General features: G+C 34.2%; 1 protein-coding gene across 7 annotated transcripts in view; it reads left to right on the forward strand.

The window, feature by feature from the left end:
* Positions 1-20004, forward strand: part of Mipol1 (mirror-image polydactyly 1) — a 301689-nt gene that overhangs the window by 21296 nt on the left and 260389 nt on the right. For 5 of the 7 annotated variants that reach the window (XM_010632659.1, XM_010632661.1, XM_033765142.1 and 2 more), the window contains exons 2-3: positions 18248-18385; positions 18950-19027. The exons of 1 other annotated variant lie outside the window; for it this stretch is intronic. In XM_010632659.1, coding sequence (XP_010630961.1) covers positions 19009-19027 — 19 coding nt within the window. In that variant the 5' untranslated portion in view covers positions 18248-18385; positions 18950-19008. Of the gene's footprint in view, positions 1-1842; positions 1928-18247; positions 18386-18949; positions 19028-20004 lie in introns of all 7 variants that reach the window. One more of the 7 variants, XM_010632658.3, reaches the window with a different exon arrangement.

Below are 20004 nucleotides of genomic sequence, written 5' to 3' on the forward strand. Positions count from 1 at the left end.
TATATATCTCCAGAAATTTATCCATTTCTTAAAAGTTTTATTTATTTATTTACTTATTTATTTTGTTGGCACCAGGGATCAAACTCAGGAACTCACACTTGCGAAGTAGGCAGCCGAACCACTGAGCTAAATCCCGGGCCCATAAGTTTTCTAATACATCAGTGTATAGTTGTTCCTAGTAGTCTCTTATGATTCTTTGTATTTCTTTGGCATGAATTATAGTGTTTCCTTTTTTCATTTCTGATTTTATTTTGGGATGGATCTTCTTTCTTTTTTCTGGATAATTAGGTAATATTTAATTTTTATTTTTAAAAAAACTCTGCTTCATTGACCTTTTGTATTTTTACACATCCCTTTATTTCTGCTCTCCTCTTGGTTATTTATTTCCTTCTACAAATTTTCTGTCTGGGTTTTGACTTTCTAGTTCCTTGACTTGCATCATTTGGTTGTTTATTTGAAAACAATGTTATAGATAAAGGTACTTCTTGCTATAAACCTCTTTTCTGGGGAGTACTTTTTCTGAATCCCATAGGTTTTAGTATAGTGTTTTCCTTTGTTTCAAAAATTTATATTTCCATTTTGATTTCTTCATTGACCTATTGATTGTCTAAGACAATGATGTTTCATTTCCATTTATGTGTGTTATATCAAAAATTCCTTTTGTTGATTTTTTTCCCATTACTCTGATTTCAACTTTTTAAAAAATTCATTGAAGCTTATTTTGTGTCCCAACTATATGGTCTGTCTGGAGAATGTTCATTGCTGATATGAAGAATGTATATATCATATGAAACTTTATGAAAATATGTTAGGACCTTTGTGTTGATAGTGGAGTTTAACCAATAATTTTTTGTCTGGATGACCTATCCATGGTGAAAGTGGGGAGTTGAAGATCCCAACTATTATAATTCTGTTAGATTTTCTCTTCTTTTAAAGGTAATAATTTTTGCACTGGATAGTTGCTCCAGCATTGGGTACATATATGTTTACAGTGGTACCTCCATTCATGAAGCTAATTCTTTCCATGATTCTAGTTGCAAAGTGAGTTGGACTAGAACTGAATCAGACTTCCCCATGAGGTCAACATTAAACCTAACCAATGAAATTGATTTTATTCTGATCAAATTTGGTTTGCGACCAGAATTGTGGAAAGAATTAAGTTTGTAAATCAAGGCATCACTTACAACTGTTATTTTCTCTTATTGAATTGACCCTTTCATTATTATATAAGAGCCTTCTTAGTTTCCTTTCACATTATTATTTGATATAAGTATAGGTACTTATGCTCACTTTTGGTTTTGGTTTGCATGGTACATCTTTTTCTATTCCTTTATTTTATTACTGTGTGCCTTAGTGGATGAAGTGAGATTTTTGTAGGGACATACTATTGAGTTTTACTTTTAGCCTATATCTTTTAATTGGGGAATTAAATCTTTTTATATTCAAACTTATTGATAAGTAAAGACATATTCCTATAATTTTATTTTATTTTTCTGGTTGTTTTGTATATCCTGAGCATCTAGGAATAGCTACCCATTCCTTAGGCCTAAGGAGTACACTGTAGAGAGATGCTGTAGAGTGTCTTTCAGCTCTTCCTGGGATTCCTGGGGTTCTTCAGGACAGAGTGCCCAGCTACTTCCTGGGATCGAGACTGTGTGGGTAGGTTTACATGGCTGTTTCCAGGGCAGCAGGAATATGGGTATGCTATTAAAATGAAAGCCCTGGTGAGCCCACCAACCCACAGTGGGCTTCCCAGGTAAATCTCAGAGCAATGGAGGGTGGGTTGTGCAATGTGGTTGGTTTGCAGGGGTGAGCTAGCTGAGCTTTTGGTCTGTTTTATAGGACCCCAGGTAGGCGGAGCCTCCGGTTAGTGCTGGACAGCAGGATTTTGACATGGCCTGCACTCTTTCTCTGGAGCAGTACGGTGGTAAGCTAATGAAGCTCATTAGCTTCACAGGGCCTGTGTGGGCTTCTTCAGCAGCAAGCACTCCAGGTGTCTGTAGTATGAGTGGGAACTTTGAGGGCCTCCTGCTTACGCTTTTTCTGCTAAACTCCCTCTTGGTTCAGGGTTCATCTTTCCTGTCAGGACAGTAGATGCTGTCCACTTAGTTTTCTTATTTATAAGGCCATTCATTGTACATCTCTGTAATAGCTTTGCTACATTCTCACTGCACTGTAGCACTCTGCCTCAAGCACTCCAGTGACATAGCTGTTGTTCTTTATTCTGGGCCTTTTTTTGGATGAAAGCACAGCAGACACCTTTACCCAACCAGCTTTTCTCCATTTGCTGAATTCTTACAGCAGTAATTCCCAAATAACTTTTATGATACCCTTCTTGTGTTAATTTCATGATACCCCTACTGCTTCTAGCTACCCTTCTGTCTTATTCCATAGTGATTTTGTATATAATATATGCCTTTTATTTCAGTAAGCACTGAAAACAGATTTGTAATGATATGAAATCACTGAAAAGAATGTACTGAGATTTAATATTCTAAAGTAAACCTTCTTGACCTAGTAGTTCACACAGTGTTCAGTAGATGTCACTGTTTTTTTAAAAATTTTTAAATGTATAATCCTGTGTTTGCTCTATTATTTGGGGACACCTTTGCACACAATTTGGGAACCAAACATCTGAGGCTATTTCTTTGTTTCTTGGGTTTTTGGATTGATATAAAAATATTTTTTATTTCACATCTTTTTTATGGTACATATTGGTTGTTCAGATTAATGGTTTTCATTTTAACAGATTTGTACATGCATATAACATACTTTGGTAATTTTTCCTTTCCATTATCCTCTTGTCCCAACATATTTTATGACTTTAAATGTGTATAATATAGTTTATAGCTGTCCCCCCATTACCTGCCCTTACATCTGATCCCCCTCCCCTACTCTCCTTCTTCTTGTCTAATAGTAGTCTCTGTTCTACTTTCTTGTCATATTATTTAGATGACACATCTTTAGGAGAACATGTAATATTTGCCTTTCTGAGTCTGGTTTACTTTGCACTATATGATGATCTCTAGATCCTTTCATTGTCCTTTAAATGACAAAATGTTATTTTCTTTATGGCTGGCTAGTACTCCATTGTAAGTATATACAACATTCTCTTTATCTATTCATGGGTGTTGGGCACCAAGGCTGGTTCTATATCTTAGCTATTGTTATTTGTGTCACAATATACAAGTATATTGCAGGTATCCCTATGGTATGCTGACTTTAATTTCTTCAGGTATATATCAAGGATGAGGCTTTTTTTTTTTTGAGACAGGTTCTCCCTATGTAGTTCAGGCTGGCCTTGAATCATGATGTATCCCAGGCTGGCCTCAGACTCATGTTGATCCTCCTGCCTTAGTCTCCAAAGTGCTGGGATTACAGATGTGTACCACTACACTCAGCAAGGCCATTTTAAAGCATTATTTTCTCCATGTGTTTTTATGTGCATGTGCACATATAATATTTAAAATATTGTTTATAAATCACAAGAAATAATCCATTGTTTTTTGTAAATGTCATAAGGTATACATAACATAAAATGAAAAAGGTTTTAAGTAAGGTAGATAGATTTTATCATCAAGATAATGGGTGAATGACTGAAGGCATTTGAGAGATCTTTGAGTCTGCCCCTCAAAGAGGGATACTTTCCTAGTAACAAAGTCACAACACCCAACACCCACGGGTTTTGTAGAGGTTTTGGCCCATAGTTTGCTCGCTCCAAGGCAGGATAGCATGGCAGAGGGGCATCGCAGAAGAAAAGATATTCATGTCATGCTAGCCCTGAAGCAGAGACAACAAAGAGTCAGGGACCTGCCTCTTCTGACCTGGTCTTACCTCCTAATAGCAAGTCAGCTGTAAACCCCTGTAGTTCAGTCATCTTTCAAAGTTCCCACCTTTGAAGGACTTTGGGAAGTCCTGAAGCTTTGGGAAGACATCTCGATATAAACTGTAACACACTGCCATCATAGGTCCAGGGCTGTAGAAGTACAGAATGGTTTTGGGGAAGAGTACCCTCCAGAAGATTGCTACCCAGAGGTGCCTTGGAACTCTGCTCCCTGTATTCTGGACAGTTCCTCTCAGTTGTCTTAGTCATAGCACAAGTGGATGCAGGTACTTCTTGGGGCATAAAGAACATAAAGGACATAAAGGGTAAACCTTGAGTGCCCTCATGGTTTTACCTCAAGTCCTGCAGGTACAAGAACTGTGGAAGTATGGTTTCTTTCAGCTAGATTTTAGTTGTTGCAAACAGCCTACACACCCAGACAGAGATTGGTTGCAGGGAAGGAGTGTCTGTAAAGAACCCCTGATATAAAGGAAATATAACTCTCAACCTGCTAGATGTCAGATGTGTTGAATTCCTGTCCCGTGAAATTGAAGAATGAATTGCAAAGAACAAGAAGTTTAAAAGTAGGAAAGGTTTATTGAGAGATAACTCCTGAGAGACAGAAGAGGTCCTGGAAGTGGAATGCCGCCTTTGTCAGGGTTAATTTATATAGCAAGGTCACAATATGGGTACAACATAGGTCAAACTATGATCAACTGGTAGAATTATAAGTACAACTACTGAGCTAATATTGGTTCAATAGGGAAGCAGTTCACAGAGTAAGGGTACATGGAAAGAACAAAGGCATTTTGAGGGAGGGATGGGTCCAGATGCTCTGGTCACTCACCTGGGCAACTGATGCCTATCTTGACTTCCTGGACCGGGTGGTGCTAATTGCAGTATAATTCCAAGTTAGTCCCTTAGGGAGGCATGTAGGTCTGGCCATTGCATTTTTATTTTGAATCCTGGTCATCAGGTGTGCCTCCAGCCATAATTCTGATGTCTTTATTTTTTCTGCTGATTTCCTCAAGAGCCTTCTGACTGTATGTTAATCTCTGTCTAACTCCGCTGTCTGTAATGGCCCTATCAGGGCAATGCTTAATGGAAATGTGGTCTTGGAGGCTGAGCCTCCGCAGAGTCCCTGCCAGAGCAATGCCTAGTGGAGCCATGTGAAAAAGGCCAATGCAAGGAGTCACTGTGCACCTATGCAGAGTGGTAATGAAGATGTGGGACTCTCTGATATTGCTGATAGGTATGTGAAATAAAGCATTGTGGCAGTTTCTTGTGAAGTTAGTATGATCAAGCAATTCCTCCCTGGATATTTATCAAAGAGAATTGGAAACATTTGCCTGTAAAACAGCTTGTATCTTCACACTCATTACTGCTTCATTCATAATGGCTCACAACTGGAAATAATCCAAATGTTTATTAACAAATATATAAGAAAATTGCAATATATTTACAAAATAGAATAGAATACAACTGAGCAATAAGAAGAAACTACTCTTTTACAAAGAGCGTGAATGAATCTCAAAGACTGCATGCTGAAAGAATTCCAATACAGAAGAGTATTGTCAAGGGCCACTGAGCTAGAGAGCTACTCTGCCAGGTGTCAGGGTAACCAATTAAAATGATAATCTAAAATGAGTTAGCATTCAAGACTTACTACGATAGTAAAAACAAAAGGCTAAGCCTCACAAACCTGCAATTCCATTGCTTCCTTGGAGCAGTGCATCTGGTTGAACGGTGGATCGCCTCATCTCCTTGTTGAGGGAGCATCAAAGCAAAACAAGGCTGAGGAGGGAAAAGGGGAGGAGGGCCAAAAGTAGAAGAGTGCTGCCTACTAAGTCAGCCTGGAGAGAAGCATCTTCAAGTTACCCCCAACCCTGGCGCCTATCCCTCCACCCTACTCCAAGATTAAAGAGGTTTGGGAAGAGATTTCTGAGGAATTTAGCCCAGGCTCTAGATAAAGAGGACTTCAAATAAAAGTGCCTCAGCTAGGAATGCAGCTGTGCGTAATGGCATGGTTGACCAGGATGTCTGAGTCCTTGGCTACAACTGTCTTCTTAGAGACACCATAGTTTGGGTAGGCAGAGTTTGCTATGGAAAAGGCAACTTCCTCCTATGTGTCCTGCAAGGTAGAATCTCTGTAACTGCCTGTGATTCAGCTTTAGAAGTCACAAGTAGGTCTTTTGGTCAGGAGCTGCTCAGGTGTGTACTACATGAATCCCTTTATACAGAACTCTTATAAGTAAACTAATTTCTCTAGTAAAAGAATACAGATTAGTGATTCTCTCAGATTGGGAGTGGATTTATTGTAAAGAGGCATGAAGGAAACTTTTTAATGGGAGTGTTTCTTATACCATTATAAACAGTTTTCAAAGTTCATAAAATGTACAACAAAATGAATGTTTTTACATAATGTAAGTTATATCTCACAGTTAATTATAAAAGTAAATAAAAATTGATTTAGTTGAATCCTTAGTAGTAAAAATACTAATGTATTTAGTCCAACTCAATTTTTAATTATAACTGTGTGAACAGGATTGCAGTATGAAAGTAGAATGTGAAACTTCATGGTTAGGTTATGTGGTGCAAATGTTTTTATCCAAACAACAAAGTGACAAAGGGACACTGGGAAGAATCATGATTGCTATCTAAAACTTGTTTTATTGAACTGATATTCTGTTCATATTCAATTCACAGTACATTTTTGTGTTTACAGTTTAGTGACATTAAGTACATTCATATTGTTGTGCAGCTATCATCATTGTGCATCTGTACAATGTTTTATTTGTCCATTTCTTTTTTTTTAGCAATGTTGTCATTTTTATTTACGATGTATTTTTTATCACACTGGGAAGTTGATAAAGACAATATGTTCCTTTATAAAAAAAATGAAGATTTTGTATTGAGTGGCCTGTATAATCTTACAGTTTACCTTCTTCCCTTCCCTTCCCTCCCTCTCCCTTCCCCCTCTCTCCCTCCCTCTCTCCCTCCTCCTTCTCTCCCTCCCCCCCCCATTTTGCTATGTAGTTCATTCTGGCCTTGAACTCATTAGGTGGCCCAGACTGGCCTTACATTCCTGGCGATCTTCCTGCTTCAGCCTTGTGAGTGCTAAGATTACAGGATCTGAGTGGTGGGATTACATCTGTCTAGTTTACCCATTTCTTGATGAGTCAAATTTCTAAAAAGCTTGTTATAAGAATCTTCTTGCCAGTCTTTGAAATGTACCTTCATATTTTATATGGGATACTTATATCTCTGCTTCTTAATTACTTCCTCTTCCAGTTTTATCTGAATCATTTACTTTCTGTTATAGAAGATGCAAAAGATATTTTAGTCATGTTACAGGACAGAAAATGTAAAAAACACTACAGATATTCTGAAAAGAAATAAAATTCATATGGGGAATTAAGAAAATTATAAAATTATTCCAAGTGTTAGGACAGAAGTCAAGAACCATCTCCATACCATGATTCAAGGTCACGATACTTTTTTGTTACAATTGAAATGAGAGTAGCATCGTTAGTTTAGCTGCCATTGTCACAACTGCATGTTACATCTAAAAGGCTTATAGGAAACATTGAACTGCAGAGTCTCAGCCACTGGAAACACCCCTGTCTGTCAGACTTTTATGTGCTGAAGGCAGACAGATGACTGTTCTCCTTCTATATCTTGCTGGAGTACATCCACTTGGGAGAACATATTTTGCAGCAGAACATGGGCTACAAAGAGACTGGGAAGTGGACGTTTTATCTTTTTATCTCTTCCGGGTAGAAGAATGAAATTTAAAATGGCCAATTCAAGTAACTGCCATAAAGATATAATAACTTTGATACTGTACTACCAGTATGCACATGTTCACTTTCTGTTTTCACCTTCAACTATGCTTACATTGTGATTTTATTAGAAAAATATAGTGTTTATATTATGGTCATAAAAATATGTTCACAACAGGTACTGGTAGTATAATTTGATTATATTCTCTTGCTTTCTCCTCTGTACAGTTTTTTATTGTCTTGTTTATTTTGTTGCTTAGTGTTCTGTGTACTTACGATTCAATCAACTCCAAACTAACATTCATCTCTCTTTTCAACTTCCTTTCTTGAATAAATTGTTCATGGAGTTTTCTTAATACAGTATCTTTGGCTTTAAATGATTTCTCTGTGTGTCTGGATATAGCTTTATTCTGTACTTTTCCTCACGATAAACTTGTGGATTACTTTTACCTCTTTTTTTGTGATGGTCCCCAAGACCAGTGTCTTCCTTTTTTGTGCTTTATGCCCTTGCTTTAGTGAATTGTATTCTCTACTAGCTACTGAGAAAGAATGGAGAAGTGAGATGAGGTCATTTGGGGGGCCCTATTTATCTCTGTTTATGTACAAACACTTTATGGAGCATTGCTCATCTATGTTTCCTGTAATCTCAAGTGCTATCATATGCTGTTAGACATTGAGAACTAAGACTGCAGACTATAGTATATGTGCTTTCATCCTTTAAATATGGCTTTACATTCCAACATTTATTTTAATACTTTGGCAATCAGTATTGAGAAAGTTGGCTGACAGGAGGTATGCAAGTTATAAAAAGCACAGAGATGATATCATGCTGGATAGTCACATGCAGTATATCTATGACTCCCTGTGCCTAACTTCCACTTCAGTGAACATGTTTCTAACCTCTGTGATTTCTAGATTATTTAAGAATCTGTGTATTTTTATTTAATAAGTCTCTGCTTTTATTTAGTGGGTTGTGGTGCTTTACCTCTTTGGCAATTTAAGAAATTATGCCTATTTTGGAGATTGATCTCAGATTATTTTGCTATTTCTAGTTCTTTAAGTGTGAATCCCCATCCCTATTTTTATATGTCTGTTTTATTTCTTCTTATGTCAGATTCTTTCATATATAGTTTTTGAGGGCTATGCTCTTATTTTCAAAAGAAATTATCGTATAATGGACTCTATTTTGTGACTTAAAAAAGCTTGGCTATGATTATAAGACTACTAGCCAGGTTTATGTTAGCTGATTCATTTAAGTACAGAATTAAATTCTCTACCCCACTTGGAAAAAAGGCTTTGATTTTGACCTTAAATAATTAACTTTTTACCTAACTTGGCAAGTGGCTGGTGTTTGGCCAAGATATTGTGCAGGTAGTTAGAGATAATCTGAATGCTATTCAAAGAAGGGGATAAGTCTGTATAGTTGAACTCCAGCCCTTTACCTTCTTTGGTCTCCATATTTTCATGAACTACTTGGCTTAACTCCCTCTCAAATAACTCTTATGACAGGATTTTGATTTATGGACATTTCCCTTTTTTGAATTTCTGTATGTATTTAAAATGTATTTTAAAAATATTTTGGTCAGTATTTCAAAATTTGGAATGATATGTTTCAGGGGACATTTCAGTAAGTGCTTACTTGTTTCAATCATAATGGGGTTACGTTGATATCTGTTGAATAAAGAATTGAAGAACCAAACTGGATGCAGAACATGACCTATAGCAAGTTATGATTTTTACCTTGTTGAAAAATTATATAGTTTTCTTGCATTGACATGAAGTTGTTTTAAGGAATAATATATTATCTTTATATTTGTGTGTGTATTTAATAAATTCATTACTATTAAACTACTATAAACTTTATGATAAATTATACATTTTACCTAAATTTGTTGCTTTGTCTGTAGACATAGCACCTATTAAGTAGTAGAAGTTGATGAAATTTTCAACATAATTGTATATCATGACCACTTTCTGTTTATGATTCTTTTGTGAAGGTCACCACCTTCATTAGTTTAAATATATTATACACGTGCAAAGAAATATAACTATTCTATAAAGGGGAAGAATCTGACTGAAAATAAATATTCTTTAACATAAAATTAGATATTTCAGATTCATGTAGTTATGACTCCCAACAAATTTTAAACTTACTTACATTACAAGTCAATAACAGTAACTTGGAAGTCACTTCAGGGTACAGCAGATGGCCTGTGAACAGCTTGGTAAGGAAAATGTTTGCTAAAGGTGACAGAATGTACCTGCTCTATTTCCCATATGCACTAGGTCATTGGTAAGAACAACAGCTTCTTGAAACTGAAAAATTATTAGATTCAAAGAATTTGTTGCATCAAAGGCCAGGGAATAATTATAAAGCATTGAAAATGTACATATTCTTCATGTTACAGTATTTTCTTTACAGTGCCTCCATACTAAAATGAGATTTGTATACTTTTCACTTAATGACATACTATATAAAATACTTTTGACATATACATCTATATCACATCTGTGTATACAGTGTATTCATTTGTGAATATATGTTGTATGGTATGTTGTATGTATGTGTATTGTGTTCATGTATACCAGGTACAATAACATTTTAATATAAAAAAGAAATGCTCACTGTTGGTTCTGTGAAAGAATTATTTAATGAATTTTGCTAGGAAGTAAATAATGTATATTCTCTTTTATTTTATAATGTATATATTTGACTCTTAGTTTTGGGAGACTGTATACATATTATATAAATCTGTACTCATAACCTGGCCTCAAGATCATTTTTATGGCTCACATTGGCTAATGTTGCTTTAGCTACATCCCAATATTCTGCTTGTTTTGTGAACCCTTCTTCCCTTCTCCCTGATCCCAATTCATCTCTGAGGAAAATACTTACTAGTGGTACATTCACTGGAGGCATATAATGTTTGATTTTTTGGTAATATTTTAAATCTGTACTCATAACCTGGCCTCAAGATCATTTTTATGGCTCACATTGGCTAATGTTGCTTTAGCTACATCCCAATATTCTGCTTGTTTTGTGAACCCTTCTTCCCTTCTCCCTGATCCCAATTCATCTCTGAGGAAAATACTTACTAGTGGTACATTCACTGGAGGCATATAATGTTTGATTTTTTGGTAATATTTTAAATATTTATTTCAGGTTTAAGTTCAATTTTTTTATTTCTCTTCATTTTATTTTTGGTTTATAGAAGATTTTCTTGTAGAATTAATAGTGTAAAATGTCAGGCTATTCATAGTCATTTTATAGTAATGATTATATTATAAAATATACATATCAGAGATGCAGTTTTCTCAAATGACAACATTCTTTTTTAAAATGAAAACAATTAGTGTCACTTGAAAAATGCATTTTAAAAATAGCATATATTGATTAATTTATTTAGTACCCTTTCTGAAATGTTGTACTATATTACTATATTGTATGGGTTTTTTTTTTTTTTTTTTGGTACCAGGGATTGAACTCAGGTCCTTGGGCTTGGAACACAGGCGGCGGAACCACTGAACTAAATCCCTGGCCCTGTATGTAGTATTTTAAAATTTAGCTAATTTTATCTTTTGAGAGTTTTTTAAATATATCTTTTAAAAGTATCTATTGAAGCAGAGTTAATTGAGCATATCCTTCTAAATGCTAAAAAACTAGTTTGGTTAAAAAAGAGATAGTATAATAATTAGATGCAATTTATAGTTGAAATTCCCTTATAAATTTAAGTTGTAAGAAGAATAAAAGTGTTTCTTCAAGAAAATTTCTATATATAATTTGGTTTTTCATATTTTCTTTTCATGATGCCTTTTTATTCTACATTAACTGTGTGATATCTATTTTAGGATCTTTTTATTGTGTACTTTTTATTAATGAAAACATTTTTCAAAAATGACTCAAGAAGTTACTTGAGCTTTGTAGTGTCTCAGAAAATGAATAGCAGTGGCTGTGACTTTCGTGACACTGGTTGAGAAATTCAAGCCATAAGTCAAATATTTATTTTAGTATATTTAAAGTCTTGATTTCTAGTAATTATATAGTCTTGATTTCTAGTAATTATATACTATGACCTAAAAGATGTCTTTAATGTAATAATTTTTAAAAGTGAAATATGTTGTTTACATTCACTATTGCCCATTAGGAATAATTTGATACAATAATCTTGGCAAATCACATAGCTAAATGACATATTAATCTTGAGATTATTATTAAACATTCAAAACTCAAAGCTTAATGTTATTAGTTATTAGAATATACTTATTCTCATATACATGCCTCTATTTTACATTTTTTGTTAATATTAAACAGAAATTATAGAAAATTATTAAATTGATTTTTTTCAGTTAGAGAAAATTTAGTAGTATGATATGGTATATGAGAAATACTTTATATGATTATTTTTATTTTATAAAGACATTTTCTATAGCCATTGTTTTTATCTGATTTCAAGTGGCTGTTCTTCACAATAGAGTTTACTTGCTCTAATGCTTTTTTTTTAACCTTTGATTTGCCAAGAACTTAGTTGGTTATGTGGAAATGTAAGCCTGTGTGTGCAGGAGTTTGTCATTGCATTAGAACCTGGCACCCATATGAATCTTAAGGAAACAGGCTATTTGTTCCCTGGAGACACTATTCTATAAGCTGACTTCGTTTATATTCTGTTCTGTACTAGATTAAAAGTGATTTAGTTCAGTTTGATTTAGGGTAAAATGTTTCAAGATATTTTATAAAATCTGGATAATATGATCAGCCTTCTGAAAATAATGGTAATTTAAAAGTTTTACTTTTTTTTTTTAAATCAGTAGGTTGTGCCACACCATGTCCATTTTGAAGTGTCATTTGCAGTGCACATACAAGACTATTACATTATTCAAAATGATATATTATTTTGCTTTCCAAAGTTTGAAAATGCAGAAACCATATATATGAAACACCAGATACTTATTTCTCTTAATTTGATGTCATTTTGTGATTGTATTAGGAATCTCCAGAGAAAAAACATAAGAGTGGGGGGTGGGGGCGAGAGGGGAGAAGGGAGATAGGGAGAAATTTACTACAAAGGAGCAGTCCCAACATCTGTAGTCAGTGAGCTGGATAACCTTGTCGAGCTGATATTATAGTTGCTACAATGTCTGAAGGCCTGAGAACCAGGAGAGGTGAGGTTATAATTCCACTCAGGTCTGGCAGGCTTAGTCCAAAAAGAGATGATATTTCATTGTGAATGCAGGAAAGAACTGACTTTCCAGCCCAAGGCAGTAAGGCTAGGTAAGTTCTCTCTTACATTCTATAGGCATTCTTTACTGTGTCAGACCCTCAGCTGACTGGCTGGCCCAGGCACATTAGAAAGGGTAGTCAGCTTTTGCCTAGTCTGTTGACTCAAGTGTTAATCTTATCGAGAAACACCTTCGGGCTATACGTAGAATAATGCTTGGCCAGTAGCTGGGTGCCTATGACCCAGTGAAGTTGATACATAAAATTATGTGTTACTGTGACTGTGATGGAAAAAGTTGTTTTTGATAGTAATTTCATGATTACTAAAACATGAACCAAAAAGGAATTATCTGTACTATAGATATAATAGTAATAATATTATTTTCATTGTACATTTTAAAACTTTAGACTCCTGAACTCTGACACTATTACAAATAGTCCCTAATTGAACTAAAAAATGTAGTTTCAAGAAAATTTGCTTAGTTTTCAGAAACTCTTTCATACATTTGAACTTCTTTATTCCTAAAACTTTTTGTCATAATTTTAGTATGCTTTTCACTATACTTTTCACTCTACTTAAACCAAACAAGCAAGAGAACAATCCTAACAAAGTGTAATTGCAAAAAGTTATTTAGGAAAAAAATACTTTCCCAGAGTTTCAAAAGAGTCACAAAAATCACTTCCTTTCTTTTCATTTTGATTCTCATTTACAGTGTGACATCTTTAGGATTTCTTCTTGAATTTTCTAAGGTTATAATTATTAAAAGTAATACAGGCACCAGGCACATAGTAAAAAAATAAAATACATATAGCTATCAAAGGAAAGATAAATGTTTCTTTTCCTTATTTTCTCAGTCTACCCACCCTAAGACTAAGGCTTTTTGTACTCTTTTTTTTTTTTTTTTTTTTTTTTTTTTAGACAGCACTTCACTGTATAGTTCCATCTGGCCTTGATGTCAAAATGTGACCCAGGGTGACCTCAATCTCACAGCTATCTTCCTGCCTGTGTCTCCCCAGTCCTGAGATTACAAGCATGAGCCACTATGCGTGGCCTCTAAGGCCCTTTTTGAGACTAATCACTGTGAGTAGTTTTGCATATATCCATCTAGAAAAAGAATAGTAGGCTTGTTTAAGCCTGTATACATATGTACATATAGTTTTACATTTTTCTATTGTTAATTTATCCATTTTTTTACTAAGAATGTATTTGTTTAAGAAACTGATTTGTTTTATAAATCATTTTGTATCTAATTCCTAGACAATTTTCTAGATCATAGTATGAGCTGTTTAACAAGTATTGTCAAAAGAATCTTGCATGTACAGTACATATTTCCCTGAGTTTGTGGTATAAACAATATAGATTTACTAGATGGTTGAGCTAAAATTTTTGACCTGTCCTCTATTGATGTTCATCCAGCTATTACCTGTCCCTCCACCCATCTGTTCATCAAATATGTTCTGAGTACTTTATCCACACATTTGTCTACAGATACAGAGATGAAGAAGAAAATGTAACTTTCATGTACAAAGTTGGCTGACATATAGTATAAAAATCAAAGAAAAGCTAAACAAGTCAGTTTCATGAAGGCAGTAGTATAGATAATGTGATGAGGGAGATTTATGCTATAGATAGGATGGCCAGGCAAAGCCTTTTTGAAGACATGACTTTTGAGCAAAGCCTGAATGATGAGAAAAATGAAGAGAACTAGAGAGAATTCTAAGCAGCAGAAGAAATAGCAAGCATAAAAAAGAAACCCACATGACTGGTGCATAAGTATTTGCTCTTTCAGGTATAGCAGTATTGCTTTAACAAATATCTGTTTGTATTTCAGCCATGGAATTGTAAATAATATGTGCATTTTCAGTTTTGATTGCTATGGTATAAAACCATTTTTATCTCTTATCCTGTCTCTCTGAATCTTTTCTTGCTAATCCAGCTCTGAGGAACTTAATTTGGTGGCACAGGTCAGAAAGTGGGTACATTGGGTTAAGTGTCATATTTTTTAAGAGATACTTTTGCCAAGAATTCTGCTTGAGAGTCTTTTGTATAATGAGATGAAAAATCCAACAGTAGGACATATGCTTATCTTGTGTATGTTACAGTAAGTGGTATTTACCTCTGTGAAATGGAATGTTTTCCATTGGCCATTTAATGAAACTGCTCAATGTAGAAATTATCAACATTCCTCCTATGAAACAAAAAAAATGGAGTTTTTCTATTTATATTGGATATAGTACAATATTATAAGTGATTCCTAGGTTGATTCTTGGACTCAACTTACATAAATTTGTAATTAAATTGAGGGGTATTACAAATTTTTAGAATGCCATCAGCCAATAACCTTTGCTAGAATGTGACTTGTGGAGTAAGTTAGGAAGGACATCCTATACTCATCACAAGTTTTACAGAATTCTGGGCACTGTTACATTGAGGTATAAAATCTCATTTTAAATGCTTCTCTAGGAAAAAGAATTATTTAATTTTAAAGGGTAGATGTCAGAATTACTTATGATTTTTTAGACAAATTAGAAATTTTAGAGGGATCAAAGAACAAATTTTGTTCCATGAAGTGTTTTAATGCTGAATAAAGAAGAAGAGTCAAGTCACATTTAAGATCATAGAGATGTTTAAATTTTTTTAATCTACATTTTTTTGATTGGTGAATGTAGGAAACTTCATCAGATATATTACAATTCCCATGTATCTAGAGAGTCAGGGATGTGAAATTTGCTTTATTTATATTTCTTTTCTTCTTAATAATAAGACTAACTTTCTTTGAAAATTAGTAATAACTTGGAGGAATGAAGTTAGGCATCTGTGATGAAGAAAACTTTGTATAGATGCTTATATTGTTTGTTGTGTTGGTTGTACTAGGTTTTTTAACATAAATACTTTTTTCAGTGTAATTTATAAACAAATAATAATTGGAAATTGATTTTAGTATGTTTTTTTGAGCCTAGTGTAGATTAGTAATAAAACAATTAACTTATGTTTGTAATAAGTCAACATTTTGGTTAAGAAGCCCAGTTTAGGACTGCAGACATAGCTTAGTAGTAGAGTGCTGTCACATGGGAGGCCACCCAAAAGCGAGAAAAAAGAAGCCCAATTTATCTGATTATCAGCTGTAAATTATCCGGGTACTTTTATTTTACTGAAAATAAGTTCTCAGTATCAAATCTTTAAAATAAGGATAAGAGTTAGTATTAGCATTAATCCTCTGTGCTAAAAGTGATGGGGTAAAATACGTTGCATGTTTGTAGAAATCTACTCATTATGATATATAGATACATGTCTTAATTGTTTGGATCATTAAAACATCTAATTTTTGCTTCAGAATATGCAAATGTGCGATTAAATCTGTTTTTTAAAGATTTTTCCAGTTTAATGTCTGAATCCAAATTCATAAAGAGTTGGAAAAATGAGATGTCTGAGCTATAGGATTCACAGGGATTTCATATGAAGCCTATTTAATCAGGATAACACTGTTATTAATATTCATAATGTCAGCTGGAACACAAATGACAGACTATGGGGCCTAAAAATTTTACTTGGTGAATTTATTAAAAGTAGCTTAAAAAATTAATGAAATTTAAGTAAAGTTGGTGAATATGAAAATCTTGTGTTATCAGAAAAAAATCTGTATTAGAACTTTTTTTAATATCGTTTTGCATTGATAGCTTTTGACAGATTTCATTGGTACTAAAAGAAGAAAGATGCATGAATGGTCATTTAAGAGGATTTAAACACATTGGCACATTAATTTTTACATGAATAATAAGTACTTTCAAAAAGCAATTAACTTACAGTGTACAAGATATGAATTGAAAAATAAGCCTCTGACATCAAGGGCAAATCAAATGTGCTGCACATTTTAAACTTAGTGACAGGACTTTTTAATATTTTGATTTGTTTTGATAGTTTGCACAGAATATGACTTAGAATATGTATTTAATTCATGTGAAAACAAATCAAAAGGGCATTAATTTAATGCTCTTTCCTTTCTAAATGATATTGGTATAGTGTTATGTATTATCTTCTTCATGTACCATTTGCATTTATTGAGGAAGTAAACATTTGTTGTGCTAATTAAGTTTTATTGGAGAACATGCTCAATACTACAGAAGGGCAAAGGGATGATACTGATTGGGTTTATGTTTTTAACACAGACTTACTGATTATATATTAACTTAAAAGTATAAAAATAAGCTTTGAAAGTTTAGTGTGAAAAGCTAAGGGTGTGCTGAGTAATACACAAATAAATTCATCCTGAATTTTAGTTTAAGAAAGTAACAAGGTAGAAATATCTTAAAACTAGAATGCATTTTATGTTGTGTAATACTTGTGTAATACTTTATGTTTCAAGTATGCTTAAGACAGCTGTATCAGTGTATTTTTATTTTATTATTGATTAAAAACAATCTTACTATATCCTGCAGTCACAATATTACTATTTTGTTTTATATTTTCATGCAAATTTTTACTACTTAGAAAGCATGTCTCATTATTATTTGTTACAACCCAGTTAAGCCTTACCACTAGTAAATCATAGGTTTTGACTGGCAGCCCACATGGGTGCTGGGACATTCACCTGTAGTCTGTCAGTGTTATATGAGTCTTCAGTTTTATTAAAAGTTTGGGAATTGCCCAATGTGTTTTAGGACTCAGACTGAGAACTTTATTGTGAAAACCATTAATTATGTGGTTATCTATAAATTGTCATAATATAAAAAATATATATTTTATAGAGAAAAGAAAATCAAATTGATATATTCATCTTTTTTTTGAAGCAGCTTTTAAAAAGATTTTGTTAATTGGATTTTTTTCTGACTCTGAGATATTCACCTAAATGCCCAGGAGAGGGCAGCATTTTACTATGTCAGGCTCTTAAACGAATTTGCCTTGCTTAGACTGTCAATGTTTCTTGTAATTACTCCCAGTATATTTGTTGCTTGCTTATGAATTAACTTGCATTTATGGAACTAAATCATTCCAATCATTTAATTACACCTGAGGAGCTGAACTATAATTGCTTGCTTCCAACTAGGATCTGATATGGCTTGAGCAGTATTAATTTGGTGTTTACTTTTCTGAGTGCTAAAAGCATTAAAATGATTGTGCAATGGGATTACATTTTACTAATTGCTGGCATTCATTAGCTGGGTAAATGATGAGGAAGAGTGACTGTATATTGCAGAGGGATAAAATTATGGTTTTAAATAGTATATTACTAAGCACATTAAGGCCTGTAAGACATGTTTTAAAATACTCCAGAGGTTATTAAAGACTGTATTTTCTACATGTCTTGGTATATGAATCTCTTATTAAAATACTGCAATTATTATTAACCTTTTTGGGCAATATGTAGGGAAATGGCTTCATTGAGTGGAACATATTTCTTTGATATTAATAACTTCCTATATTTTCAGCTAATCCAAAAGTAAATGAGGAACTTAGAAAAAGATTGCCAACTCCAGATCAACATATTTAGAGAAAATTGGAAAAGGAGAAGCTTACTACAGCTTTATTTGAGGACTTTTTAAAGAACGCAGGGTTCTAGCTGTGAGGTAAATCTAATTTTATTCTCCTTAAAACCATCCCCCCCTGCAAATTTCTTAGCTTTTATCATGTTTACTGTTAAAGCAAATGCAAGAGAGAAATAACAATAATCCCAAAAGTTAATGATGGTCTTTACCTTTTCTAAAATATTAGAGTGAAACCTTAAATTGAATTTATAGGTTTATAAATGTTTATATGAATATGTACATAGTAAATTCAAGTCAAAACATTTTTAAGTTCTTGATATAAAACATATAGCATAGATAATAAAATTTTTGTAGACATATGAAATTTTATTTGGGGGAGATTTAAATTAGATGTATTGAATGTTTTCTGACAAGAATACCTAAAACTTTAACCTGAAGGGTATTTATGAAAATGTAATTGTGAAGAAAGGAAACTTTTCCTGAAAATTTTAATTTCACCTGTTGAAAATACATGGTTAATTGTCTTGTTATACCTGTCTTAGAAAACCGTTTATCCTGTAAACTCTCTGTTAAATAAAGGTAAGGTTTAGGTGTGTTCTGTTGTATTGTTTTAAGTTTATTTATCTAGAGTTGGCTTTATTTTAGCTTCAGTCTTGGAGGAAAAACCAGGGACATTGCCAGAGCAAACAAGAACAGAAGTACAAATGGAGGGCTGGTCAAAAGGTAAGGTCTTTTAAGGTATTAATACCAAGCCCCAGGTGTTATGGCAGTTCAAGGCACTGAATGAAGTGTATTTATTCTAAACGACATGTTAGAAGCACATGGGCATGCACACATGCACACTCACACACGCAAAGGAGACTCAGACAAAGAGACCCATGTTTTACAGAAGAGACACAAAGACACAGAGAAAGATACCTACACAGAGGAAGCCACACACATATACACAGAGACACAAAGAAGTTCTGAGAGAGGAAGAGGAAAAAGATGCACGGGGAAAAAATAAGACTAACATATACACAAAAAGACAGATTTTACTAAGAGAATGACTGGGAGAGACACGGAGGTACACTCAGAAGGAGGTGCAGAAAGGGAGATGATTAAAGAGGAAGGCACATAGACATGGACACATGTCAGGGGGCACACAGGAAGAAACACAGATTCATGGAGTAAAACAAATGCCTTGTGGGGACAAAGATGAACAGTGAAGGAGAGATAAACAACACATCATACGTACACAAACAGAAAAGAGACTCAGAGGCAAAAGACACTCCAAGAGGACGAAACAGAAGACATACACGTGGGCAGTGAGAGACACCAGAGATAAAGACACACAGAGAACACGGAAGTAGAGATGTAGAGTGTGAGAATGAGGCATGTTCGTGGAGACTGAGAGGCAGAGAGAGAAACACACAGACACACCTAGATCCAGAGTCACATGCACACCATATGACTCCTCCAGAGATGCTCACAGAGGGACAGGGTCAGAGGGAGCCAGAGAAAGCTGCAAAGGCAGAGTTAGGAGACATGTGTAGGAGACAAAAGAAAGACTTGGAGACCCAGCTCTAAGGAGACGATAGAAGAGACACAGATATACGTAGGGAGAGGGACATAGCCTGAGAGACAGTCTAAACAGAGACAGACTGGGAGATGGCCTGAAGAAAAGGAGACTGAGATAGGACTAGAGTTGGAGGAAGAGG

The sequence above is a fragment of the Fukomys damarensis genome, unplaced genomic scaffold (genome assembly GCF_012274545.1).
Source record: "Fukomys damarensis isolate Sample0158 unplaced genomic scaffold, DMR_v1.0_HiC HiC_scaffold_17, whole genome shotgun sequence".
Taxonomy (NCBI): domain Eukaryota; kingdom Metazoa; phylum Chordata; class Mammalia; order Rodentia; family Bathyergidae; genus Fukomys; species Fukomys damarensis.